This window comes from Pongo abelii, chromosome 1 (assembly GCF_028885655.2).
Source record: "Pongo abelii isolate AG06213 chromosome 1, NHGRI_mPonAbe1-v2.0_pri, whole genome shotgun sequence".
Taxonomy (NCBI): Eukaryota; Metazoa; Chordata; class Mammalia; order Primates; family Hominidae; genus Pongo; species Pongo abelii.
This window is the reverse complement of record NC_071985.2, coordinates 198,667,723-198,695,385: the sequence shown is the minus strand read 5'-3', so window position 1 is coordinate 198,695,385 and position 27,663 is coordinate 198,667,723. Positions and strand designations below refer to the sequence as shown.

The following is a 27,663-nucleotide window of genomic DNA, read 5'->3' as shown; positions in this document are numbered from 1 at the left end:
CTTTATTTTTCCTCTGCTACACTGCCCTGGCTCCCTACCCTACAAGTACTTAGAGATCTAAAGCAAAATAGAAAAGGAAAAGTGAGGCAAGACGGAGGGGCTTTTACATTTTCACTGCCTGGCTCCCAACCCAGACTTTGGCAAGGCTAATTCCATGATGTTTCATTCAGCGGCAGTCCCACCAGCCTGGAGCCCTGGGGAGCTGACCAGAGTCAAAAGGCTCCCTGGCAGGCTTGTTCTGGCAGCTGCCCAGCCGACTTGTGCTAACACAGCAACAGGCACAGGAAAGGGTCTAGAAAGAGTGGAAAAGCACCAGCCACTGAACTGCTGCAGGGAGAGAAGTGATTCCTGCCGTGCTCGGACAGGACCCTATACTAAAGCCACCACCATCACCGGGCTGGGAAGAGACGGGGGGAAGGGGGGGAGCAAAAAGCCCCAAGCACGTCCACTCACTCGTGTGTTTCAGTGAACTGTGACCGGAAGGCCAGTCAAAAAGAGGGTCACATGCCTCCAAGGTGAATCAGCAAGCATGGAAGAAAACCAGTCTGCACCTTGGTTCATCCCAGCAACCCTGACCTGTCTATACCCACATCCACATAAACCTTGCTATCTAATGTCACCTGAGCAGAGGCAAGAACACATATACTATCTTACAGCCACCGCAATGGCTGCTTTCAGCCAGCCTGTGGGAAAGAAAGATCTAGCTGAGAATACTAATAGACTTGCTAGAGGAAGAAATTCAGTGACGACGTGCCCTTGGAAAGGAAAGAATTTAAAAGGGGGCACAATCAAAGTGAGACTGGAAGAAGGGAGCCACCTGTATTCCCAAAGATAGGGCTCTCTCGACCAGACACCGAGTGGAGGCCAACGGGCGGTGACAGGGATATTTTAAAAGATCTGAAAATTCAAAAATGTCCATGGGAAATATGTTTGCTATTATTTCTGTAGGCTTTCCATCCTCACATTTTTCTTAGGTTATTAAGCTGCCTTTGTACAGGATGCCCAAAAGTGTTTTGAGGGAAACCAATTCTGGGATCTAATATTTGTAACAAGTTGTTAGATCGCAAAAAAAAAACAAAAAAAAACAACAACCATATTTCTTAGGTGTCATCAGAAGGAGGGGGCAGTTTGAGAGGTCACAAACTGGCAGCCACTGGGTCAAATTAACCCCACGGGTATGATAGCATGCTTAGAATTTTGTATAATGAATTATCAACATTTAAAAATCAGAAGGTTACACACACCAAAAAAACCCTGAATTTCTAGCGTCTTTTCAATTTTTTTTTTTAACCCCCTCTGGAGCTCTTAGAACATCTTTTAGAAAAATTCAAAAATCTAGTACCACTGGATGAGCAGCAGATTGGAAGGTGAGTGGCCACTGCCCCCTTTCGGCAGGTCTGTACTTTCTGCCAGCGTGGTGGCTCATTTGTCACCTGACCTCTGTCAGCACCAGTGTTTGGTTTAGCCCAGGGAAGTGATTGCAGGCTTGGTAATGCCCAGGACTGCCATAGGGTGGCAGCACTGGTGTGCCGATGAGGCCTGCTCATCAGCCAGAACCTGCAGCCAGAACCAGAAATCTCCTTACTTGGTAGCTGACAGTCTCTCCCCAAGTTCCATTGGATTTGTTCCCTGGGAAGCAACAGCAGCTCATTTCCACATTCCCACCAGGCCTCAGGGACCTAGAAGAAGCCAACGACTCGACCTGCTCCCTCCTCTCAGGTCACCACCAGGTCCTGGAAGGCACCTCCAGCTGGCACCTCTTCACAGCTGGCACCTCTAACTGTTCAGGAACTCCACCCTCACCCACCTGTGAACACCATCAGGCCTCAGGAGAGAGAACCTAAGAAGCAGGGCCAATACCCACTCCCTTTTAGAGGCAGATTAATTCACCAAATGCTCACTACTGCCCTTTGCTGACTTTAGTTAAACATCAGTCGGCTTCATAAGAGGCATAAGAGGCAACAGCTTCTTATGCTTCTTCCTGCCCTCTGCTTTTACTCCCCTCACAGCCTTACCAGCAACGTCTTAAGTGGTAACATTTAGTAGAAACTCCTAGAGCCCTTTTGGAAAGACATTTGGTGTTATGCATGAGATCCTCAAAACTGCTCATTTATCCCATTTCATCCAAAATGACATTTACTATTTTTACTGTTTATTCCAAAACGCAGGAAAAGCTTCATATAAGATATTCATTGCAGTATGTAAATGAGTGAACAACCAGAAATAATTCAAATGTCCAGCAATATGGAAATTGTCCAGGATAAACTTATGCCATACTCCCACTTGATAGACAATTATGTTGCTATTAAAAACAACTACAGCCAGGCACGGTGGCTCTTGCCTGTAATCCCAGCACTTTAGGAGGCCAAGGAGGGCAGATCACAAGGTCAGAAGTTTGAGACCAGCCTGACCAACATGGTGAAACCCTGTCTCTACTAAAAATACAAAAATTAGCCGGGCGTGGTGGCACGCACCTGTAATCCCAGCTACTCAGGAGGCTGAGGCAGGAGAATCGCTTGAACCCAAGAGGTGGAGGTTGCAGTGAGCCAAGATCACGCCACTGCACTCCAGCCTGGGCAATACAGCGAGACTCCATATTTAAAACAACAACAACAACAAAAAACTACAGACCGCCAAGCATGGTGTCTCACACCTGTAATCCCAGCACTTTGGGAGGCCAAGGCAGACGGGATCGCTTGAGGTCAGGAGTTCGAGACCAGCCTGGCCAAGATGGTGAAACCCCTGTCTTTACTAAAAACACAAAAACTAGCCAGGCATGATGGCACACGCCTGTAATCCCAGCTACTTAGGGAGCTGAAGTAGGAGAATCGCTTGAACCCAGGAGGCAGAGGTTGCAGTGAGCCAAGATCACGCCACTGCATTCCAGTCTGGGTGACAGAATGAAATTCCATCTCCAAAAAAAAAAGAAACTACAGGCCAAGGCCGGAGGATCACTTGAGCCCAGGAGTTTGAGACCAGCCTGGGCAACATAGTGAGACCTGGTTTTACAAAAAAATTTAAAAATTAGCTGGGCATAGTGGCATACTCTTGTAGTCCCATCTACTTGAGGAGCTGAAGTGGGAGGATCACTTGAGCCCAGGAGGTCAAGGTTGCACTGAGCCGTGATTGTACTGCACTCCAGCCTGTGTGACAGTGAGACCCTGTCTCCAAAAAACCAATTATGATGACCATATAAAGTGGAAAAATGATAATAGTGAGAAAAGTATATAAAATTAAATGTACAGTAATGATAACTATCTTTAAAACCTATGCAGAGAATTAGTAAAAGACAACAAAATGTTAATGGTTGTTATTAACGAGCTGGGAACATGGGTGACCTTTTTAAAATCCCTACCAAATTTTCTTGAATGTGCGTATATACTTTTATAGGGAAAGGCATCTATGTGTGCGTATGTGAGGTCTACTTCCATTTAGACTTGAAGGTGCTACAGCCAGTTGTAATAATGGTAAAAATGTTCCTGGGAATCTGCGCCTCCAGGGTTCAGTGGAACCGCACTAGTAAAGCAGTTTCCAGGGCTCTTTGGCACGCTTTAATACCAATGTTATCCTGCTCTAAAATGCCTGTACTTGCCTAACTCCTAAGAAGACCCCCAAATACCATCTGGATGATAAGATTCGATCATTATGGTTCTCAGATACCACTTTAATCAGGTTTTTCACTATACAGTGATGGGGGTAGAAGACGGTGACTGTTTTCAAGCAAATTCACGAGGCACATATTCGTCCCTGCCCCAAAGTGAACAGTCTGGGCTTCCCAGAACAGAAAAATGCTTTCCTTCCCGGGGGAATCCCATTCCTGAGCTGACAAGACAGATTTCAGTAAGAATGAGCACAAAGGATAGGGCAAAATAGTGAAGGGAGCCAGGTGCATATTTGAATTCTTTCCAGTGCAGACTGGAACTAGACATGCAGGTATCCCTCCTAAAGGCAACGCCCAAATCCCAGCCATTCCCACTAGAGGCCAAACCGCCTGCCCGCAGAGATTGACAGCCAATGTTCATCTCTTAACTCTTCTCCCAGCAGTGCACCAGTAAACTCAGATGCCTGAGTGCTTGTGGCCACCACACAACAGATGCGGCCTTCCTCTTCACTGGCCCCTCGGCTGCTGCTGGGTCTGCCTGGCCATCAAGGAGCAGCCAGTATTTGTGTGGCTGTGTGGTGTGGGAGGGGCCAGAATAAGCAACAAAGCCAATCAGATGTGGGTTCTGGGGCTCTGTCAACATGGTAGCAGGACAAGTCACCGCCTACAGTAGGACCATAGGGCCCTGTGTCCTCCATTAATTCTTCTCTGGGCGGTTTCTGTTCAGCACAGCTTTCGGGGCAAATTCTAGCTTGTCCTTAAGGCTCACCACCTGCGTGTGGTCCTTGCCTAGAAGCTCATCCAGCTTGCGATCCTCCCGGCGCTCTGAGATGCTCTTTTCCTCCTCCACGGGCTGGGGGTCCTTTCCCCTGATGAACCATTCCAGGTGGTAGCCCACAGCCCCGACCACGAAGGCAACAGGGAATGTGACATAAGGAGCATAGGTACGAACCACGGTCCAAAACACAGGCCACATGACATCTGCGGAAGAGCATAAGGCAGCATTAGAGAACCCAGCATCATCTCCCACCAAATAAGAGCAACCCACTAGGGCTCTCCACTTACCAGGCAGCCTGGCACAATTTTTTTTTTTTTTTTTTTGAGACAGAGTCTTGCTCTGTCGCCCAGGCTGGAGTGCAATGGTGCGATCTCAGCTCACCACACCCTCCACCTCCCAGGTTCAAGCAATTATCTGCCTCAGCCTCCCAAGTAGCTGGGATTACAGCTAATTTTTGTATTTTTTTAGTAGAGACAGGGTTTCACCATGTTGGTCAGGCTGGTCTTGAACTCTTGACCTCGTGATTCACCCACCTTGGCCTCCCAAAGTGCTGGAATTACAGGCGTGAGCCACCACACCTGGCCAGCCTGGCACAATTTACTGAGCACCCACCCCCGTGCAGAGCAATGCGAGAGGTGGATCCCTGATATAATCTAGGAAATTTCAAAAGATTCCATTGTTAGGGAAGAAGGAAGGCTCTCCATTTTATGGACTGTACTCTTTGACAAGTGTGCACCAATATATGACAATGTCCCCCACAAGAGGACCTCTGAGCCTTAACCTAATAGAGCTTCAAGCCTATTGTTGACCCCAGGACCTAGTCTGCCAACATTTCAAGAAGGGAAAAAGATGCCTTTCTCTGCTCTATGAGATTTCTCCATGAGCACAGCCAGCCACCTTTTCCCCATGACGCACAATTCTACGATCAATCTCCTGGCTGCACGATATGAAAAGTCGTTCCTTTTCCTCATGTAAAGCATAACGAGCATATTTAAACAGTCAAATACATAATGCATTACCTAATTATTCTGGATTTTAGGTAAATAGATAATGGTTTTATCTTATTCTGAACCTGGCTTTTCTAACAATGGGACAAACCTATACTTTACAAATCTGCTGACTAAACCACTTTCAAAATATCCTATCTTGGCTAAAGACAGTGGCTCACATCTGTAATCCCAGAACTTTGGGAGGCTTGTAATCCCCATTACTCAGGAGGCTGAGGCAGGAGAATCACTTGAACCTGGGAGGCGGAGGTTGCAGTGAGCTAAGATCAAGCCACTGCACTCCAGCCTGGGCGGCAGAACGAAACTCCATCTCAAGAAAAAAAAAAAATCCTATCTTCCACCAAACCCATACCTTCGTATTTACATAAAAAGCTCCTGAAAATATCACAAATCATTATACATACTCTGGATACCGCAGAACTTGAAGATTTTCTGTGAAAAACCACTGTACAAGCCCGGGGGGCGGGGTGGGGCAGGGTGGGGCGGGTAGCGGAGTGGAATGGCCTCAGGGCCTCCTGAAATGAAGTAGGGCAATACCAAAGTAATGTAAAAACACACCAATTGGATCACTCTAATGGCCAATTCCATCTCAAATGATTATTACCATTATCAATTATCAAAGATCATTCACAGTTATAATAACACAGCTACCATTTATTGAACACTTACATGCCAGGCCTTGGGCTAGGTGCTTCATATACACTCACCGTCTCAATCCTCATGTCCACCATATGAGGTAGATACATAACCCACTATCAGAGGGTTAAGAGACTTGCCCAACAGTATCCACTAAAAGATCTTTCTGTTTATGCCCCCGTAGGTATTTCTCCAACACTACTATCTCTGATCTAAAGTGAACAATCGAAACCTCACCAAGGATAAGATGATTCTCCCCCTCTCTCTTTGGTTCCAATTCTCTTTGAAGGAATCCCAGTGTTCTCTGGACGTAACACTATAAGGCAGCGGTCCCCAATCTATATTTGGCACCAGGGACCAGTTTCATGGAAGACAATTTTTCCACGGATGGGGGTTAGAGAGGGATGGTTTCGGGATGAAACTGTTCCAGCTCAGATCATCAGGCATTAGATTCTCATAAGGAGCACACAACCTAGATCTCTCGCATGCGCAGTTCACAATAGGGTTTGCACTCCTGTGAGAATCTAATGCCGCTGCTGATCTATCAGAAGGTGGAGCTCAGGCGGTAATGCTTGCCAGCTCGCCCACCGCTCACCTCCTGCTGTGCAGCCCAGTTTCTAATGAGCTGAAGACCACCACCGGTCTGTGGCCCAGGGGGTTGAGGACCCCTGCAATAAGGCAGCATCATGAAATCAAAAAAAAAAAAAAAATTGCAGCATCTCCAAGACTCCCACCCCTTATCGTCTTAGCACCAGGCACTATGATGACAATTTACACACTAATCATCATTTGATCTTCATAACACCTCTATGATGTAGGAATTATTAGCCCAGACTCTTGTTAAGGCCACAAAGGCTCACAGACATTATGTTAACTTATCCAAGATCACTAGAAGTGATAGAGCCACTGATTTTGAACCCAGGCCTCTCCAATTTCAAAGCCTACACTCTTTCTAGTGGGAAGAACACACTGCAGAGGTATACGGTTTCTGTCCAAATCCTGGACTTAGGGAGAGCTTCCTACAGTTTTTTCCCATCAGCCTGGCATTTCATTACCTAGAAGAGCTTTCCTTTTCCCAAACTCTGAGACTGTACTCAGGGATTTGTGAAATTCAGAGACATAGTAATAGTTAAAAGAGGCACCTCCGAAGAATCCCAAACCTAATACTTCTCCATTTTACTTCCACCTTTAAAGCAAGTCCTCTGTATAAGTAAATGCTTCCCTAAATATCAACTGTCCGTTCAGATTTCCAAACCTGTCTTAAAACATATCGAGCATGAGTTCACAACTATCTCTCACATGCAGCATAAAGTCTCTCGCTACCGTCCTGCTCACATTCTAATCATTCCCAAATAAGTCAATTCATTCCTTTATTCGACACTTATAACCACTTACTTTGTGTCAGGCACGATGCTGGCTTACCCTGTCTGCGTTTCTCAAGACACTTTAAGCTCCAAAAGGCTAAGAACCATGTCTGTCTGGCCCAATTATGCCCTATCCATCCAGGCACCTCTCCCACCCTGCCTGGCAGAGTGCCCAAAAAAGGTCTGCTGAACGAATGAATGACAGCCCAAACAACTCCCTGGTGTAAAATCACAACATCCTCCACCCACTCTCCCCGAAAAGGTGGCAGGAGCATAACAGATGCCTTTGCTGATTACAAAAACCTAAAGACTCCATCATAGTCGTCCCCAGGCAGGGTATCACAATGAAAGAGGCAAAAGTGTCTGAAAAACACTGTGACGCATATTTCCAGCCCGGCATGGAGGACGTCTGCCAAAAGCATCCGGTAAAGGTCAACTGGGCTGCTGGGAAACCTGCCCCAGTGCGGGGGCCCGGAGGCCCAACGAGGCCAGAAGCCGTAGTCCGAAATTCAAGAACTGCTAACAAGGACACAGGAAGCCTGAGAAGGCGGAAGAATTAACCCTGACAGTCACTCGAGCGCAGTCCAGGAATGGGAGCGCAAGTGAGGTGAGGGTCCATCCAAATGGCTACCCTTCTCCCTTCTGTGAGGCTCCCGGTCCCCTGTCCCTAGCCCACCTCATTCACGGCCTCATCATTGTCCGTCCTCATTGAGGTGCCGAGAAGCCCTGTCTGCGGAGGGCTACCTGGGCTCCCAGACTTGGCACCAGATCACCCGCCAGAGAGTGGGGCTGGCAGATCTGGCCGGGACCGGGGTGGACCCTAGCGATCACTCCTCCCGTAACTCAAAGGTTGCTGGCCTGGGCTGACTCGACCTGCTCGCCTGGACCGCGCGCTCACCTGCGGCCCAGCCCACACTCCCCAGTGCGGCCCCCGCTCTCCGCCCGCTCGCCGGGAGCACGGAAGTCGCCGCTCCCAGCGACCCGCGGGACCTTGCCCTGTGACCCTGCCCACTGGCCGCCGGCTCTCTCGGAGCGCAGGGATTGGCTGAACTTTAGCCAGAAGACGAAAGGAAGCTAGGCGTCCGCAACTGGGCCCCACTGCGCTGAAATGGACGTCGCGCCCTCTGTTGGCCGGGAGGTTTCTCAGTGATGTCGCCACGTGCTTTCTGCGTGGAAAAAGTGAAAGATCATCCAGTCATTTTTTTCAACTGATGTTTATTAGGCGTCTTCTAAGACCTAGGTCTGGGCACGCAAAAACAAAAGACATGATCCCTGACCTCAAGAAGCTCTTCTTAGAAGATTATAATTTAGTGCTTTAAGACCTCTTGGGATCCGGGCTAGCTTTCTAGTGACCTTGGGAACATTATTAACCTGTCTGAGCTTCCCTTCCCCTTCTGTGTAGAGGTAATAACACCCATTTCGCAAGGATGGTGTGAGAGTTGGATGAGATAATATTTTTAAAGTACTGTGGCAGGCACACAGCCAGCAGGGAAATAAATGTGGCTATTGTTAGTGTAAAAATAATTCAAATATAGTAAAACCTAAGTCTTACATGACCTCTTGGGTACAAGTATTCACTTCCTCCTCTGTGTCCCCACTGTACCCTATACAGACATCAATTTCATCATATACAGAAAAGTCCCAAAGCTCAAGCTTGTTAATGCTCCCACAAGGCCCTTCCCACCCTCATCCCACTAATCTCAGCCTGCCTATTTATTTTGCTCGCACATACTAAACCCGGCAGACCACACTGTTTCATACCTCGGTGCCTTATTGATGCTTTTTCATCTACCTTCCCACCTTTTTTTTTTTTTTTTCAGTTTCACTCTTGTTGCCCGGGCTGGAGTGCAATGGCGTGATCTCGGCTCACCGCAACCTCCGCCTCCCAGGTTCAAGCGATTCCCCTGCCTCAGCCTCCCGAGTAGCTGGGATCACAGGCATGTGCCACCACGCCCGGCTAATTTTGTATTTTTAATAGAGAAGGGGTTTCTCCATGTCGGTGAGGCTGGTCTCGAACTCCCGACCTCAGGTGATCCGCCTGCATCGGCCTCCCAAAGTGCTGGGATTACGGGCATGAGCCACTGCGCCTGGCCGCTTTTTTTTTTTTTTTTTTTTTAACAATATCTCGCTCTGTCGCCCAGGCTGGAGTGCAGTGGCGGCACAATCATAGCTCACTGCAGCCTCAACCTCCTGGGCTCAAGTGATCCTCCCGCTTCAGCCTTCTGAGTAGCTGGGACCACAGATGCACACCACCAGGCCTGGCTAATTTTTGTACTTTTTGTAGAGACTGGGTTTCACCATGTTGCTCAGGCTGGTCTCGGACTCCTGAGCTCAAGCAATCTGCCCGCCTCAGCCTCCCAAAGTGCTGGGATTACAGGCATGAGCCACCATGCCTGGCCATGTAGTGCCCTTCCCACCTTTCTTTACTATGCCAGATTGTGCTCTGGCACAATTTTCAAGCTTAAGGGTCACCTCCAGAGGAAGCCTCATACATAGACTGCTTATCACATTAGACACCCTTCCTCTATTATCTCAAACAGCTCAAAGCTAAGCACTGGCAGTGAAGATGGAGAAAAGGGAACAGTATTGTAGGGGCCAAGGTTCACTGAAAATCAACTGACAAAAGGCAGATTAATAGGAGAAAAGACATACAAAATTTTATTTTAACGTGCATAGCACGGGGCAGGGGGCAAGGGGGTGGGAAGGGAAGGGTCACAGGAGAACGATTACCCAATAACCCAATGGGGTACAGAAGCGTATACACTCTTTTTCATAGGGGAAGGGGAGAGATGGAGAATATAGACAATTCTTCTGAGGGCAACAGATGATTCTTAGGGCGAAAAAATGGACAGAAATTAACTCGTAAATGATTCTCTTTAGAATTTGAATGAGCCCGAGAAGCAGGCATCATCTTGTGAAAAATCCATCCAGGTGTAGTTGCCTTCCTCAGTCTTCTTTTCTGAGATAGATGAGATTTCGGAGAGGGGAGGAAGGCAATTTTGTTTCTTTTGGAAAGACGTTTTCTTGATCAGATTAGGAAATTCTAGAGAGAGTGCCTCCCTATACTTGGGAGAGAAGGTTAGAGGGACCTTGATTCTGAGGCAGCTTCGAAGGCCTTTCAGCATGTCAAAGTGCCAGTCTTTGGGGTATCGCTTTCTGAGCCCCAACAGTACAAATAAATATTTAGGAGACCATTGTTAGCAGAACCTGTTCACTAACTGAATATGTGGAGAGGAGAAGGGAACAGAACTGCCCAGAGTAGCTGGCATTTGGTCAGCCAATCATGTGCTAGGCATTGGGGATGCAAAAATGACTGGGACCAACCTGCCTCCAGAGTTCTCTGACTAAAGAAACAGATGGGTCTACAAAATGTCAATAGAATGTAAGAAATGTGATGACAGAAGTATACACACGCAGCACAGAGGAGGATCTTCAGCCCAGCCAGGAAGATTCAGGGAAGGCTCCCTAGAGGAACCAGGCCTTGAGCTGAGTCTTGAGTCATGGCTAGCAGTTCCCTCAAGCAGAATTGCTGAGGGGCTCAGGAGCATACACTTAGAAATCAGATAGCCATGGGTTCAAATCCTGACTCTTGTCTGCTTATCTCAGAAAAGCTATTTACACTCTTTGTTTTTAAAAAAAGACAATAATAGTACCCACTCCTAGGGTTGCTGTGAGTATTAAATCACCTAAATGTGTATAAAGTGCTTGGCATAGTAGTTTGCACCTTCTCAGTGCTCAGTAAATGGTTATTGACATGTTAAGTATTTCCCAACTGTATTGCTCCTTCTGTAATGTCCTATGTCCATTCGTGGCATTATTCATTAAGCCAGAAATCTGAGTGACACCTTCAAGGTGTCCCATCTTTGCATTATTCTCCAGATCCAGCTTACGGCACGTATGCCTCCTAAATGTCTCTCAAAGTCAACATCATTATCTCTTACCTGGACCACTTTAGCAGTTCCCTGAATGGTCTCCCTGCTGTCTTGTTGCCCCCTCCAGTCCATTTCCTTTCTTTTGGCCGTAGTTTTATCTTTCAAATAAAATTATGAGGTTTCCATCTTAGCCCCCCACCCCCAACTCTATGGGTTCCTTCTGGCCGTATCTCCTCCACGCCCTCCACAGCACCATAACCGGTCACCCTCTCCAGCCTATGCTTTCATTCCCAACACACATGTGCTTCCATGGCTTTGCCCAGGTTGGTCCCTTGGCCGGAAATGAATTTCTCCCTTCTCTTCCTTGACTACAAAATGCTAATTCATCCTGCAAGATCCAACTCACAAGGCAGAAGGCTTTCCCAGACTGCCTGTGCTATGGTTGTACCTTCCAAAACTTACACTGAAATTTGTCATTGTAAGTATTAAGAGGTGGGACCTTTAAGAGGTTATTAGGCCATGAGGGCTGCACTCTCATGGGTGGATTGATGCCCTTATAAAAGGGCAAGTTCAACTCCCTCTAGCCCTCTCTTGCCCTCTCACCTGCCATGGGATGACACAGGAAGAAGGCCCTCACAAGTTGCCAGCACCTTGACACTGAATTCCCCAGCACCCAGAACTGTGAGCCAATAAATACCTGTTCATTATAAGTTACCCAGTCTGTGGTATTCTGTTATAGCAGCACAAAATGGACTAAAACACCCCGGTTGCTAGAGGCTCTCTCCTCTCAATCCCTTGGCCCCTCTGGGAGAACAGGTCTCCCTTTGCACCATAACTTTCTGTTTATATGCTGGCCATGGCCAGACTGTAAGCAACTCAAGCAAAAGGACTGGACCTAATCTTTCACTATCTATGGGGCTCAGCATAACTACCTAGGCCACAAGAACCAAAGGAGACTCATCCACACCAGACATAGAAAACTCTATGAATAAAGTCACAGACCCATAAAATGCTGTATAAATGTAAAGGTTAAACTCAGACTCAGCCACTTCCTGGCTTCATGGTTTGAGGTAAGCTGTTTAAACCTCTCCAAGCTCGTTTCCTCATCTGTAAATGGGGGTGAAAACAATATCTGTTTTACAGCATTGCTCTGAGTTCAAACCTCACCCATGCCCCCAATTTTAGAGATGATAAAACAATCTCAGAGAGGTAAACTGACCCATCCCTTCTACTGGAGACCTTTGGACAGTCATCCAATTTAAGTTTTCCCAAAGCTGGCTGCTCAGAATCTTGTGAAGCACTTGTTAAAACCTTATTCGAGGGCAGAGTCTATTCACTAAGTCTTGGACCAGGCCCAGGAGTCTGTATGGGATCACCTCCAAACTGACTGCTTTTGGGAATTCAGATCACATTAGAGCCCTCCTCACCTTCCAGGTTCATGTGTGTATGTGGACCATCTCTTGCTTTTCCGAAGTTGTCTACCAATCCAGTCTATAAAACGTTCATGCCACTCCTCTGTTCAAAACCCTTCTATGGCTCCCTACAGCCCACAAGACCCAGGCCAACTGCCTCAGTGAGACCCAAACACTGATATAATCAAGTCTCTGTGCTCCCAATGTCTCTTCCTCTTCCAAGCCTTTGCACAGCTGTTCCCTGATCTTGGAACATTCTTCCCAGCCCTGGCCCTCCTTCAGCAGCTAATCTCTAATCATCTTTCTGGCACTCACTCCTGTATTTTAACTGCTTGCTTATTTGTCTGTTTTTCCCATATGACCATAAGCTCCATTAAGGGTAGAAACTACATCTTGTTCAGGGCTATTCCTGTGGCGCCTGAAAGTGATAAATGTCTGCTGAATAAATGAATGAGAAGAATTAGCTGACCCAGTGTGGCCCAGAAAAGCAGCCAATCCTGAAGGCTTTTCCTCCTGCCTGGAGGTGACACACCAACCCAAAGGACTGCTCAAGGAGTGGCAAGGGGCTTTCTGGATGGAGACTGCCATCAGCCCTCTCTGGTCTAAGAAGCCTGCAAAGCTATAAGCTCATGATTTGGCATTAGACCTGGGTCCACCACATTTAGTCCTGTGACCTCAGACAGGTCGTGTAACCTGCCCTGAGCTTTGGCTTTCTCTTCTATTGTAAGGACCAGCCACATTCATGTAAAGCACTCACCCCTTGCCTGACCCACACTGACCACTCAATAAAGCCATCGATACTAGGTTCTGGTTGCCATTTAGCTTCCCAGGAGAGCTCTGTTCTTTGTACTTCCTCTTCCCCCACCCCAGCCTCCACCAAGGTGGCCACCCATAGGAGGCATCAGAAAATGCGGCAGGACTGAAGTTTTTCTGCTGCTGATCAGGAATGACTGGAGCAGAAGGAACATTGTGCCCCTAGGGGAAGGGAAACCAATTATTTGTCAATACCTAACAATAACCACACTCCCGGTTTATTGAGCACATGCTGCGTGCCCGGCGAGCTCCGGACTTCCCTCTCTGGGGGAACCCTGCGTACTGGGAGGCAGAACGGGATACAACGAAACAGGAAGAACGGAGAGCTTGACACCCTCCCCCTCTTCACCCCACCTGGGCCCCTCCAGGAGGGTCCAGGCCCTTACTGTGGGCATCAGGGGGCTGAATCTCCTTTCCACCAGCTGGCCCATCCCTGGAAGGAGCTCAGGCAACCCCTGCTGTCTCCAAACCAAGAGAGTGGGCTCCCGGTCCCTTCTCCCTTCACCCTCGTCCTCCCACACACGGGACGGAGGTGGCCTCTTCTGGAGAGAGCAGCTGGCTCGAGTGCAGTTCTGCCGTTTTATTTTTCCTGGGATATTCAAGGGGATGTGGGAACAGCCACAGGTGTGGTGAAGGGAAGCCCCCATCTCCCCTCCCCAGCCGCTGGGAAAGGGGAGAGGCCCAGGCGCCCTGGTCCTGGGTTGGTCCAGCCACTGTGGTCCCTGGGCCCAGTGGGCAGAGGGCTGAGGATGGAGCCCCTCGGAGGGTGGGGCGGGCTCCTAGGCAGGGTTCGGGATTCTTCATAAAAAGCCACGAAGCTTGATCCCCACGAAGCCCAGCCCCGCGGGGTGGGGGGGGGGACGCAGAGCCCAGATGAGGGACCCGGCCCGGCCTGGCCCGTGGGGGGAAAGAATGGCAGAGATGGTGCCCATGGGGAGGAGGTGGGGACAAAGCGTCGGACCAGGTGGGCGGGGGATCCAGGTGAGGGGCACAGGGCGGAGAGGCACGGCCCCCTGCCCAGCCCGGGCGCCTTCGCGTGGGATCAGGAAGGTAAAAAACCCACGAGAGTGTGACGGGCCCGGGGGCCGGGGCGTGCGGTGCCGGTGGGGCGGGCGCACGGGGCGGCCCGCGTTCACAGTGACCTCGACGCTGGGTGTACAGTACGGGTGGAGAACCGCGGGCCCGGGCCGGGCTGGGCGGGCCGGACCGGTCACAGCCTGGTCTGGGCCTCGGGGATGTAGATCTCTATGCTGTCGGCGCTCTCGGTGGCCGAGCTGTGGCGGAAGGAAGCGGCGCGCTTGGCCGCCAGGAGCCGCTTGCGCGCTTCCTGCCGCTGCCGGTCCACGGAGTCCAGGGAGCGCTCCTTCACCGGCACGCCCCGGCCCCGCAGGGGCTTCTTTGGTATCGGCGGAGGGACCTTCTTCTCCTCCTGCGGAGCAGAGGGCGGCGCTGAGCTGGGGCGCCGAACCATCCCAACACCCAGGTGTCCGCCCCCGCACCCCCGCTCCCGGAGTGCTGACGACCGCGTGGCTCCGAACGCGATGGCGCTCAGAATCCGCCACGGATCCCGTGACCTGAAGGCCCAGGTGCTGCTGTTCCGACAAGGTCAAATCTCCACATTTTCCACCAAAGCGCGGCGCGTTCGAGCGTCCCCTGGTGGCGCCATTCTCAACAGCTCCGGGTCGCGACCCGGAGGAGGAGATACCGACCCAGGCTCCGCAATGAGGGTGCACATACCAGGCCTCTGGCCCTCATCGCAGACAAGGTCCAGCGACCTGGCGGCTGAGGGGACCCTCAAGGCTCTGCCCTCGATGCCTAGGCCCGAACTGAGGACAGTCTGTCCTTCTGTAAGGTCTACTTTTGCTTTCTCCAGCTGCAGCCGCCACCACCCCCCCAATCCCGCTCCCCCGCGCTGAGGAAGCCTTGGGGTTCTGGCAGCTCAAGCAGTGAACAGCACTGGGGCCAAGCAGACGGCAGTGGCCACAAGCGTGGTCACTCTGGAAGGGGATGGTCACCTATCACCTGTCCAAGGCTGCCCTTGCTGCCCATGGATCCCTTCCCCTGCCCCCTTGTTCGTCCCACCCTCCACCTCTCTGGGGAGGGCAATTTCCCAGAGTCTGGCCTCTTTGCCTGAAGGGACCCCAGCCCCACCTTAGGCTCCAGGAGTTTCCAGCTGTTGGCCTTGAGTTGCTGTAGCTCCAGGAACTTGAGGGTCACATCCTCGATGGAGAGCTGTAGGAGGTCCCAGAAACCCGCCAGGTCCTGGAAGGTGGGCACAGGGAACGCAGTGGGATCCTGCAACAGAGGAAGATGGAGGTAAAGTGATTGGTCAAGGAGGTCTGAGCCCCAGCCAGGATAAGAGAAAGTCCTATCCACCCTTACTGCCAGGAAGCTCAGCCTGAGAGAGTGGGTGGGGGCTGGGAGACAGGGGGACAAGAAAGAGCCCAGGCCTCCCCTTCTTGTGCACAAACAACTGGTCCTACCTCCACGCACAAGACTCACAGCTACCCCAGCAGGCATGCAGGCCTGGTCTCACCTCCGGTACACACTCACTCTGGGTCACCTGCCTGTCTCACGTCCAGCACACACACACGCTGGGTCACACGTATCTGGTAGGATCTACTGCTACGATCACTCACCATGCTTTGCTGACACAGCCGGAAGAACTGCTGAACCTTCTGGGACAGGAGAAGTTGTGTGCTGCCCACAGCACTGCGGATCTTCTCCAGGACTAGAAAGCAGAAGGAAATTCAGGGAGGGAAATGATGCATCTCCTTCCCCAGCCTCCACTAAGTCTGCCCTGAATGACGCTGACCCCTCGGTTGCTTGGCACTGTGTATCCACCAGTCTCCTCCAGCCCCAGCCCCATCCCATCCTCAAGTTCCTAACAAGTTCTCGCTCCACTACACCAAGACTGTATCCTCAGACACTGATGTTCCCTCCTTCATACAGCCTACATTTCTTGAGTGCTCATCTTCCTTTATCCTTTCTCCCTCCCATATCAGAGAACAGACAGAAACCAGCTCCAGCCTAGCCCTATAGCCTTGGCCAGGGCATTAGCTCAATGACCACCCACTGGCTAAGCTTTGTTCATCACTCGCCAAGTAATTTCATGTTCATAACACATCTTCATAGTCACTGTCCCCTCAACTCAGAGATTCTGGGGGTAAGACTGTGTCTCCCAGTGGATCTGACTTACACGAAGGGCCATGCTCTCCCTCGGGCCAGGGCCACATCTCCCTGGCTGAATCTCCCTCTTCTATGCCTCAGACAGGATCTGACATTGTGAACTGCCTCCCTCTCTGTAATCTTGGTCGCACCACCTGGATCCCCACACCAGTCCAGATCTGAACGGAGTTCCCTTAGTCCCCATAAACTTGGTGATTCGGACTAGCAGCCATCCATAGAAGGCCCAGCCCTTTGGCCTGCAGTGTCTGCAGTCCCAGCCCTGGCCTCTAAAGCTGCACCGTGTGCACCCTGCTCCCTTTCAAGAGCTCCCAGCATGTCTTGCTGCCGACGTTGACCCGCCACGCTCCAGTGCAGAAGACCAGTGAGGCACCAACTGAAGGGGACTCCTGTTACACTGCAGCCACAGCCACCCCCATCAGGGTCTCCTGAGCACACACGAGGCCATGGTCCCCAGAGTCCCCTTGTTCCGATGCCGTGACTCACTCTCCTCGGGTAGCTCATAGTCCTCCGCCTCACGCTCCATCTGCTGGCACCAGTGCTCCAGCTTCTCCACCTCTGCCCGCAGCATCTTGATGAACCACTCGCCGTCCCGTGGGCAGGGGGACGCGCGGCCTGAGTCGGGGAGGCTACGTGAACCGCGCTCTATCCAGGAGTCACGGCGGCCGGCCCCGGGGCCGGGGGTGGGGGCGGGGGCAGGGCCGGGCGACCCATCGGTGGCCGGCGGCTCGTACGGCAGTGGGTAGCCCTCGCGGTAGGCCCACTGGCCCTGCGTGTGGACCGTGCGGAAGACTGAGTAGGTGGGTGCCCGGGGCCCAGGCTGGGGCTCAGAGGCATGCCTCTGGAAGGAGCGTCCAAACTGCAGGGCCTTGTCTTCTGTGGCCACCGTGGCCAGGCCTGCCAGGCCCTCCAGCTCCAGGTCTGCCTGCACGCCAGCCGTCACACTGTTGGAGCGCTTGAACCTTGCTCGCCTGGGGAGAGGGGTGGCTGTCATCCCCCATTGCCCAGGCTCATGCCAGCTCTCACCCCCACCCCAAGCAAAAAAAAGGAAGGGAATGAGAAAGGGGACCTACAAAGTGATGGACATTAACCTATGCACTTTAAATATATTGGTCCTTGCAACAGCTACGTACATAATATACCTACCTATTGCACTGCCTCTAGATAGGGGTGATATCCAAGCTATTTAGCAATCAGTTCAGTCCATGGACAGAGCAGATGCTGGCATATACCAGGCAGAGCAGGCACAGACCAAAATGCTGCAGCAGTGCCCTGGAGAGGCTAGATTGTGGGGTGGGCTAGAGGGGTCAGGGAGGAGCCAGGGTGGTGGCTCTTTACCAGTGAAGGCAGAAGGTATTTCAATTTTTTTTTTTTTTTTTTGGAGATGGAGTTTTGCTCTTGTTGCCCAGGCTAGAGTGCAATGGCACGATCTCGGCTCACCGCAACCTCCGCCTCCCGGGTTCAAGCGATTCTCCTGCTTCAGCCTCCCGAGTAACTGGGATTACAGGCATGCGCCTTTTGTCTCTTTTTGGAAGAGACAGGGTTTCTCCATGTTGGTCAGGCTAGTCTCAAACTCCCGACCTCAGGTTATCTACGCGCCTTGGCCTCCCAAAGTGCTGGGATTACAGGCGTGAGCCACCGCGCCTGGCCGAAGTATTTCAATATTTTAACAAATTCTATGTCTATGCTAGTGTACACCAGCTGCACTAGAGTGTCCTCAGCTCTACCTAGAGATGAGTAAACTAAGTAAACCCAGCTTCAAAGTAGCAGAGCCAGGATTTGGACTCAGCGCTGCTGGGCTCCACAGTCCAAGCACTTCGCACTGCACCAGCTGCTAGAACATCACAGGAAGAAATGCCTTGGAGCAGCTGGAGGTGGACTGGGCCTGCAGCTGGGAGGACTTCTCTAGGGATCCCGATGGCTCAGCCCAGAGCCTGGCCAGACACAGTAAGTCAGTGCCAGTGGAGCTGAATTAAGTTGTTTGCAGGAATGACATAGGGCCTGGAAATTTCTTGTCTTTGAGTTAATAATATGCAAATCTTATGCAAACCAAAAAGTCAACTGGCCTTGTTCATTTTTTCCCTGAATTCAGAGTTCTTTTCTATAAAGAAGTCAGTGGCCGCTTAAGATGCATGAGGTTGGGACCAGGCAATACTTTAAGAAGTGGGAGTCAGGAGATGTGGGAGGTGGGGGATAAACAGAAGATCAAGGTTTGGAAATTCAAGGACCACAAAAGAAAAGCCTGTGTGTCCTGAGCTACTTCCACCCCTACATGGTCAGAAGGGATTGTGGGGCCAGCTCTAGGGTCCCTCCACCTCCCCAAGAGACTCTCCCAACCCCTGCAACTTCAGCCTTTCTCTTGCTGCCCAGGCCTTCTCTCCCTGCCTGCCTGCCTACTTCTCTCCAGCTGGCAGGCTGCCTGCTGGGAGCCTGTTGCCATAGAAACCAGGCCCAGAAGGATGCTGCAGGACCCAGGAAGGAGAGATGCACTCATGTGCAGTCTCCAACGAGCCCTATGTCCCAACCCCCACCCAGAGAGGGAGAAGGAGAGAGAATATATCCTCATTGCCTCCCACACAGTCTTCCCCTCAGTGTCTGCCCTGTCCTGCCCTGGTCAAGGCTTGCATCACCATCTGCCCTGATGATTAGACTGGCCTCCTTTCAGATACCTCTGCCTCCATCAGTACCCTGCAGAGGAAGAGCACGGGGCCAGGAGTTAGCTCTGAGTTCTAATGCTGGCTTTGTCACTGTGTGCCTTTGTCACTCACCCTCCATCTAGGTCATCCAATGTGTATATGTGTATGTACTTATAATATATGTATTCGATATAAATATACATACATATATACATCTAAAAATACACATATATATACAATTATAGAAATAGATAAGTAATTGCCAAGGTAGTTCCTCTCTCTAAAATTATATTTTGCATATTTTAAGATCTGGGGCCCTCCCCAGTCCACCCAAGACTGGAATAGTCTTCCTAAAGCTGAGCTCTGCCAAGTCATTCCCCTGCTCAAAACCCTTCCACAGCCCCCTACTACCAACAAGACAAAGTTCAGACTTCCTGTATCAGCATCATCTGAAGCCCTGATGTCCTGGACACAGTCCTCCTCTTCAACCTCATCTACCCCACATTCTCCTTGTTCCCCGAATCAACTATAAGCGATCCTGACTCCAAGCCTTTGCACACGCTATTCCTCTGCCTGAAATGGCCTTCCTCCTCCTGGCTCCTTGTCCATTCCCTGCTTAAGTCCTGTTTCACCCTCCACTGCCCACAAGACCACTCCTGAGTACCACACCTCCCTCAGCAGCCCTCCTGGCTTCAGAGGCAGCCCTGCCGTTCAGGCAGATTGTTCTCTTTCTGGTGAGAGTCTTGACTTGCTTTGAATGTTTTTGTGCCTTTGTGCTCTAGTTAGCTTGTGGCTCCTTCAGAGCTACAGCTGTTGCAAACCACAAAGGTAAGGGAGGGAGTTGCTCCAATAAATATGTGCCTGATGATCTGCCACACCTGCGTGCTTTCCTGTCACCCCTGCTAAACACAGCTCTGTCCTTCGGCACTGCCATGTTTGCTGCCTTCTGCCTGTCCTCTGAGATATCTTGAGAGGATCCCATTCCATCGCGATGGAAACAGCCATACTGCCGGGAACAGAAGGACCAAGTGCCCCAGGCTGCATGCTTCTCAAGCCACTGCCTCAGTGAGCTCTCTCATATGTCTGCCTCAAAGGAGACCAAGGAAGTCGAGGAGCTGATGGGATGACCAGAAGCAGTCCTCACCAACGCTCCTGGCCAGCAGCCAGAGATGTGTACAGCACAAGCAGGAGGCGCTTATCCCTGTGCAAGTGGCATTTAAAACCAGCAGTGTGGGACAAGCTCACCCAAGAAAAGAACAACGGATCCAAGATCCAAACCCCGGGGGAACACGGACATTTCAGGGGTGGGTGGAGACGGTGCAGCTCATAGAGGAGTCTAAGCCAAAAAGGAAAGGGGGAGAAAACCACCAGAAAGTGACATAAAAGCAGAGAGGGGACAGAAAGGTCTCACGAAGGAATGGGCAGCTAACATGGAAAATGCAGCCAGTTAAGAATGAAAGGTGCCCACAGATTTTGCAATCTGGAAGCCACGGGTGATCCAAGCAAGAGTGGGTTTGGTGGAATGTGGGGGCAGATGCAGACTGCAGCAGGTTGTCAGGAGGTGGAGAAAACTAGTCAAGGCAACCCTCAAAAAGCCTGGCTGAGAAGGGAGGAAGACAGAAGAGAATGTACTGTTAAAGAGGGATATTTTGTTTTGGGTGCTTCTTGCTTGCTGTATCCCAAGAGGAAAGAACCTGTGGTGTAGGCAGAATAATAGCCACCAAAGGAATCCACATCCTAATCCCCAGAACCCAGGAATATGTTACCTTCCACGGCAAAAAGGAATTTGCAGATGCGATTAAGTTAAGGATACTAAGAAGAGGAAACTCTCCTGGATTATCCTGGTGTAATCACATTTTATAAATGAAAGAGGGAGGAAGAAGAGTCAGAAAAGAAAATGGAATGACAGAATCAAGGTTGGAATAATGCAACCTAGAGACTCAACCCACCACTGCTGGCGCTGAAGACAGAAGCAAGCTGCAAGCAAAGGAATGCAGATAGCCTCTATAAACTGGGAAAAGGTGACAAATGGATTCTTCCCAGAGCCTCCCAGAGCCCAGTTTGAAACCCCATTGAGACTCTGACCCCCAGAGCCTCCCAGAGCCCAGTTTGAAACCCCATTGAGACTCTGACCCCAGATAATAAATATGTATTGTTTTCCATCACTGAATTTGTGATAATTTGTTTCAGCAGGAATACAACATTAACACAACCTGTAAAGAGAAATGAAGAGAGAGAAGAGAGAAGGAACCAGATATAAGGAGAATAAAAAAGAATAACGTCTTCTAAGCACTTAGTATGTGCCAGGAGAAGCACTTTCCATGAATAAACATGCTCAATCCTCACAAACAGTCCCACTCTATGGGTGTTAGTGTCAGCCCTACTTGTAGATCAGAAAACCGAGGCTTAGAGGGGTTGGCTCCTAAGATGAAGGCAGGGCTGGTGGAAGAGGCAAGGGAAGAGATCTAAGTAAGCTGGGGTTTGGCTTGGAAGTGGACAGAAGTCCCACCAGTTGACCCCAATCATCACAATGAAGTGGGTGATGGGGGGTGGTTATCTGCTGGAGATGTCTGGGGAGTAGGGGAAGGAATGAAAATGAGCAGCTTTGGCTGGGGGCAGCAGAACAGAGTGGTTAGGCCCGTGTGCTCTGGAGCCTTGCCCGGGTCCAAAACCCAGCTCGGTGGCTTGTGCCTCATTTCCCCATCTGTAAATGAGAATGATAATAGTAGCAGTTCATAAGAGTGTTGTGAGATAATATCCATAAAGAACTCAGAACAGCACCCTGCCTGCCCATTGTGTTAGCTATTCTAGAGAAGTAGAATGGTTTGCAGCTCTCACTGAAAAGAAAGAGAGCTGGACAAACACAATCATCGGAATGTAGCACTGAGAACCCGGCTAGGGCATTGTAGTTATTAATTATTATGATTGCTGTTGATCATTTCCATCTGTTCTCCCACAGCACTTTGAATAAAACTCTTTTATACTCCATATCACATTGTATCATGGCTGGTTATTTGCATAAGTGTCTCCTCACTAAATAGGGCAGTTCATCACACTGGTTGGTTGGTTGGTTGGTTGGTTGGTTGGTTGGAAGGAAGGATGGTAGAGACCACTAACTGTCTTCCAAGATCCACTCTCCATTTCCCCCTTAGTAACAGAACCCCACCATTTTATGCTGGACGCATGGCTACTTTGAATAAAGATTCTTTCCCAGTCTCGCTACCAACTAAATGTAGCCATGTGCCTAAGTTCTAGCCCATGAGATAAAAGTAGAAGTGGCATGTGCAACTTCCAGAAAGTGTCCTTAAAAGGAGGGCGTATGCCCTTCCTTGTCTCTTCCTCCTTCCCGATCACCAGAATGCAGACATGATGGCTGGATCTCAAGCAGCCATTTTGGAACATGAGACCAAAGGGAAGTGCTAAGTGGGGTGGGGGATGAGGAATAAGATAGAAGGCTCCAGGTCCTGACACTGTGGGGCACCTACCAGACCTCAACTAACTCTCCCTGGATTTCCTCTAAGTAAGAGAGAAATAAACTTCTATCATATTTAAATCACTGTTGTTTGGGGGTTTTCTATAACTCACAGTCAAACCCACTCCTAACTATAACAGATGAATTTTTAGAATAGTGAAGTTAAGGGCTTATGTCGCTATTTAGTTTTGGATTTGGCAGTGTTTGCTGTGGTCTCCACCAACAGCTGTCAGCACAGGATAAAAACTGGCTTCAGCTGTGAATTGTCATTAATGCGTAACAATGCGTTCACAATGTTTTCTCCCAAGCCTTTAAATGTGGCTGCAGAAGCCTCCTCCCTTTGAGTGCTCCAAGGTGACAATGATTACATTCCTAATGATTCTGCAAGTTGTTATCATGGTTACTTCAGGGAGAGTTTCCACTGCGATTCTACTTCAGGGAGAGTTTCTACTGTGATTCTCTGGGGGATAACATAAAAGCCTCTGGGTAGAAGCTGGATTATCCCAAGAGACACAGTATCCAAGGAAAGCTCTATATCCAGAAGTTGTCAAGAGGTTTTGCCAGGAGTATTTGGCAGCAGGCTGGAAGGGTGGGAGGGGGAGTGGGCAGGGACGGGGAAGGACGGTGTCATTTCAACTAGGCATAGCCTTCAAACTAGCTTCTACAGAAGCTCCTGTGTGAAGGCATCGAAGAGCCTAAACATATAATCAAGCAGGGGTCACTGAACCCACCACTCCAGCCTGGGGGCTGTGACAGGGATGCCAAGGTGGGGCTAGGGTGGGAGATTCAGGAGGAGTCACGAGGGTCAGTCAGGAACCGTCCTAAAGTTGCAGGCTCAGGAATGGAGGTGGCATCTGCGCCCAGGGCTTTGGGCAGTCAGCTTCTTACTGCTTTTGCAGGATTGTTCTTGGAATATAACTTAATGGGTATGGAAGCTTCCTTCCCAGACCTCAAGGGGCCATTCTTTCAGCACATACCATTCCCAAGCTCCCAAAGCTAGAAATGACCATAATGCTAAGGAAAGCGTAGGCAGGTCTTCCTCCACAGAGTCCTCCAGGTGGCCCTTCGTGGGCACAAGCAGGTATGAGTAAGGTTGTCAGACAAAATATAGGACTCCCAGTTGAATTTGAATTTCAGATAAATACAGATTTTTTACTATGAGTATGTCCCAAATATTGCATGTGACATACTAAAATGCATTCATTGTTTATCTGATCATCAAATTTAACTGGGCATCCTGGTGGTTTTTGTTTCTTTATTTTGGTGGGTTTTGCTGTTGATGTTGTTGGTTTTGTTTTTGCTAAATTTACAATTTAAGATAAGGTCTGTCTGGGAGGAATTAGAGGTGGAAGATACAGGCAGATCCCTATGGTTAGAGAGAGTTGGAGACAAAAATCCCATTTTCTATGACTTCAGAGGGCCCCTTGCTAATATTCAGCAAGACATCTGATGCATCCTTTTATCATGGCCCAGAGTGTGCTGGGTCTAGGGAAACAGGTGCCGTAAGGACATGTTGAGACACGGCTGGTAACTGATTAAGTATGTTCTTTCTCACCACAAGGCCTTAGCATATGCTATTCCTTCTGCCTGGAACCTTATCTCCCATTTTCACTCAGTTAATTTTTGTTCATCCTTCAGATCTTCACCCAAACGTCACTTCCCAGGGAAGCCATGCCTGACCCCTCTGGCAGACTCAAAGCCCCATAGTCTACACTGTCATGGCTCACATGCCTCTCCTTTGCGGCACCCGGCACAGCGGCTACATCATTAATGAGATTCTTAGATTAACTTCGTGGTAAGCTTTGCACGGGCAGGAGCTGTCTCTGGTTCTGCTCACCTTTGCATCCTCAGTGCCCAGCACAGTGTTTGGCAAACAATACAGATCCAATAAATATCTGTGGACAGATGACTCTTGGGGGGGGGGGTGTGGGGTGTGCAGTGGAGATAGAACTGAAGGGGTGCCAGCCTCCTCCCCTTATATTCTAAGCCAAGTCATCACTGACGCTGGGCAACTGGAAGGACTCACAGACAATTCCCAGACAGAAGGGACAATAAGTCCAAAATCCTCACCCAAGAGGTGAGCAGGGAACACCCTGAAAGGCAGAAGAGAAGAGACCTTTCCTGCCCAACAATTTTTAAAACCAAAGTACAGAGAGAGAAACAGATACTGGGATGAGCGAGACAGCAGTAAGGACAAGAGAGTCAAAGAAAATGGGGCTGGGCTGTGTGTGGCGGGCCAGGCCTGAATGCTGGCCAGGTGAGCTGCTGGAATTCATGGCTCACTTTTATGCACCAGTTGGGGCATGGTGTGTGAGGAGTCAGACTTAAAGTGCCAGGGACATAAGGGACAGAAAGGACTGTGCAGGTGTATGACTAAGGACGCCTGCAGCAGACAGGCCAGGGAGCCCGGCCAAAGAGATGGGCCAGATTTCCCCTCTCCCCACCTGTCACTCCCTCTGAATTCCCAGTGTGATCACCTGTCCCAGGCAATTTGGTTCTTTAGATGCTAATCCAACACCATGTCCTCTCCTCAGCCCGCCACATCAAGACCTCACCAAGCACTTACACAAGAGCAAGGAAGGCCACATTCTCCGCCTGTCCCTGCCCTTCCCTGACTTTCACTCCAAAATGCTGCTCAAATTGGCCCACTTCTGTCTGTATCCACTGCTATCAGCCTTACCCAGACCACTGATCAATACAGTAGACTGAATTAACTTAGGAAGCTCCCACTCACATCCTAAACGCATAGAAATGCTGGGTTTTTAAAAATCAAAAAGGTGTTTTTGCTACAATGCTGGGTTTGAAAATAGGAACGAGAAATTTCCAGGTATCAGAAACAGGAAGGAAATTCAAAGCTCATATAGTGAGAGGGGGTCTAAGCCAAGTGAACCACAGGGAGATCAGACCAGACATATGCTAGAGGCTGGATGAAAACGCTGAGGGAGGATGAGAGGAGAGACCCCAAACCTGTGCAGCAAGGGGAGCTGGAAAGAGACCCTGTGCGCAAAGTTGGCAGCCAAGAAGGTCTGTTTCATTTGCAAACTTGGACTCGAAATGCTCATGCCAGGGATGCAGGAATGTGGCCTGGAAGGAGGATGCTGGGAAATCGGAACATGAAGGCTTCCTTGTGTGGAGGTGTGGGGTTCAAATGAGTATTACCTGTGAAACACAAGAAACCTCAAGCCTCAAGGGGAGATATTAACTTTAAAACTTCAAGCAGTGCTTCAGCATGAAGGAAACTGAACCAGGAGGAAGAAGAGGGCAGTAACAAACAATAGTGAACACACAAATTACGGAAACACGTTTGTAAATCTAAACTGTTAAAGCATAAAAGATACAACAGCAGCTGATTTCACAGAGACTTTTAAAGAGGTATAATCAAACTACTAGATAAACATAACATGGAAGATGGGAGGAGAAAATTAAGAAGGAAATTAAAGTGTTCCAAGATTCTTGTTTTGTGCCTAAGAGGGACAGAAGTACTGACTAATGTTAGACGTTATTAGGAAAATATGAAATTAAGTGTATCTGTCAAACTTTTAAGGGAAATCACTACTAAAATGTAAACTTCCAAACCAGTGGAGAGAAGAAGAGAAATAAAGTAAACTCTATTTACTGTTGATCAGTTCAACATAAGATAAAAAGAGACGGAGAAAGCAAAGAAAAAGCATGTCAACTAGAAAATTTTTAAAGAGATGATAGAAATAAACTCAAATCAGTAATGAAAAAGATATACATGGATTAAATATGTCTAAACTCTAGCTATAAATCGCTTATAAGCAACACATATAGGCCAGGCATGGTGGCTCACTCCTGTAATCCCAACACTTTGGGAGGCTGAGCCGGGCGGATCACGTAAGGTCAGGAGTTCGCGACCAGCCTGGCCAACATGGCGAAACCCCGTCTCTCCTAAAAATACAAAAAAATTAGCCAGGTGTGGTGGCACATGCCTGTAAACCCAGCTACCCAGGTGGCTGAGGCAGAAGAATTGCTAGAACCCAGGAAGCAAGGTTGCAGTGAGCTGAGATCATGCCAATGCACTCCAGCCTGGGTGACAGAGCAAGACTCATCTCAAAAAAATAAAAATAAAAATAAAAAAATAAGCAACACATCTAAAACATAAGGATATAGGAAGGTTGAAAATAAAAGGATGGAAAAAGATGTATTGGAAAATTAACCAAAAGCAAGCAGCCATGGCAATAAAAATCAGGTAAAAAAGACTTCAAGGCAAAAGCCATTAGTAAGGATGAAAAGCAGCCTATTTAATGATAAAAGAGCCAAGCCACCAAGAAGATACAACAATCATAAGCTTGAATGCTTATAAACAGCACACTCTCAAACTGAAGTAAAAATCAACAAAGTTACCAGGGAAAATGACATATCCACAATCATGGTGAGACATTTTTAACACACCTCTCAGAACTGGTAGATCAAATGTACAAAAAAAAAGATAAACATTTGAAAAATATAATTCATAAATTTGGCCATATATGACAGTGGTCCCCAACCTTTTTGGCACCAGGGACTAGTTTTGTGGAAGATAATTTTTCCAGAAGCTGGCTGGGCGCGGTGGCTCACGCCTGTAATCCCAGCACTTTGGGAGGCCGAGGCGGGCGGATCACGAGGTCAGGAGATGGAGACCATCCTGGCTAACATGGTGAAACCCCGTCTCTACTAAAAATACAAAAAAATTAGCCGGGCATGGTAGCGGGCGCCTGTAGTTCCAGCTACTTGGGAGGCTGAGGCAGGAGAATGGCGTGAACCTGGGAGGCGGAGCTTGCAGTGAGCCGAGATCGCGTCACTGCACTACACCCTGGGCGAGAGCGAGACTCCGCCTCAAAAAAAAAAAAAAAAAAAATTTCCAGAAGCTGCGCGGGGGCGTAGTA

General features: G+C 49.4%; 2 protein-coding genes across 5 annotated transcripts in view; both read right to left on the bottom strand.

The window, feature by feature from the left end:
- Positions 1–2,135: 2,135 nt before the first annotated feature.
- Positions 2,136–8,936, bottom strand: SMIM12 (small integral membrane protein 12). Of its 3 annotated transcripts, none has more exons than XM_002811079.6 (2): positions 8,285–8,936; positions 2,136–4,582 (listed from the first exon to the last, which is right to left on the bottom strand). In XM_002811079.6, the coding sequence occupies exon 2, from the start codon at positions 4,575–4,577 to the stop codon at positions 4,299–4,301; it is 279 nt and encodes a 92-aa protein (XP_002811125.1). In that variant the 5' UTR covers positions 4,578–4,582; positions 8,285–8,936; the 3' UTR covers positions 2,136–4,298. The 3 variants fall into 3 exon arrangements, with proteins under 3 accessions (XP_002811125.1, XP_054394014.1, XP_054394022.1); XM_054538039.2 differs by lacking the exon at positions 8,285–8,936 and adding an exon at positions 7,418–7,702; XM_054538047.2 differs by lacking the exon at positions 8,285–8,936 and adding an exon at positions 6,260–7,387.
- A 487-nt stretch (positions 8,937–9,423) lies between these two features.
- Positions 9,424–27,663, bottom strand: part of DLGAP3 (DLG associated protein 3) — a 68,396-nt gene continuing 50,156 nt past the window's right edge. For both annotated transcript variants that reach the window (XM_024232653.3, XM_063713478.1), the window contains 4 exons: positions 17,156–17,640; positions 16,123–16,214; positions 15,635–15,778; positions 9,424–14,912 (listed from right to left, as the gene is read on the bottom strand). In XM_024232653.3, the coding sequence (XP_024088421.1) occupies positions 14,694–14,912; positions 15,635–15,778; positions 16,123–16,214; positions 17,156–17,640 (940 nt within the window). In that variant the 3' untranslated portion in view covers positions 9,424–14,693. The remainder of the gene's footprint in view (positions 14,913–15,634; positions 15,779–16,122; positions 16,215–17,155; positions 17,641–27,663) is intronic.

Excerpts from the sequence above, each read along its gene's own strand:
- SMIM12 (XM_054538039.2), bottom strand. The coding sequence starts at position 7,661 with ATGCTCCTGCCACCTTTTCGGGGAGAGTGGGTGGAGGATGTTGTGATT. Across the intron at positions 4,583-7,417 it reads AGCATCGTGCCTGACACAAA|ATGTCATGTGGCCTGTGTTT; the intron begins GTAAGTGGTTAT and ends GCTCTTCCGCAG.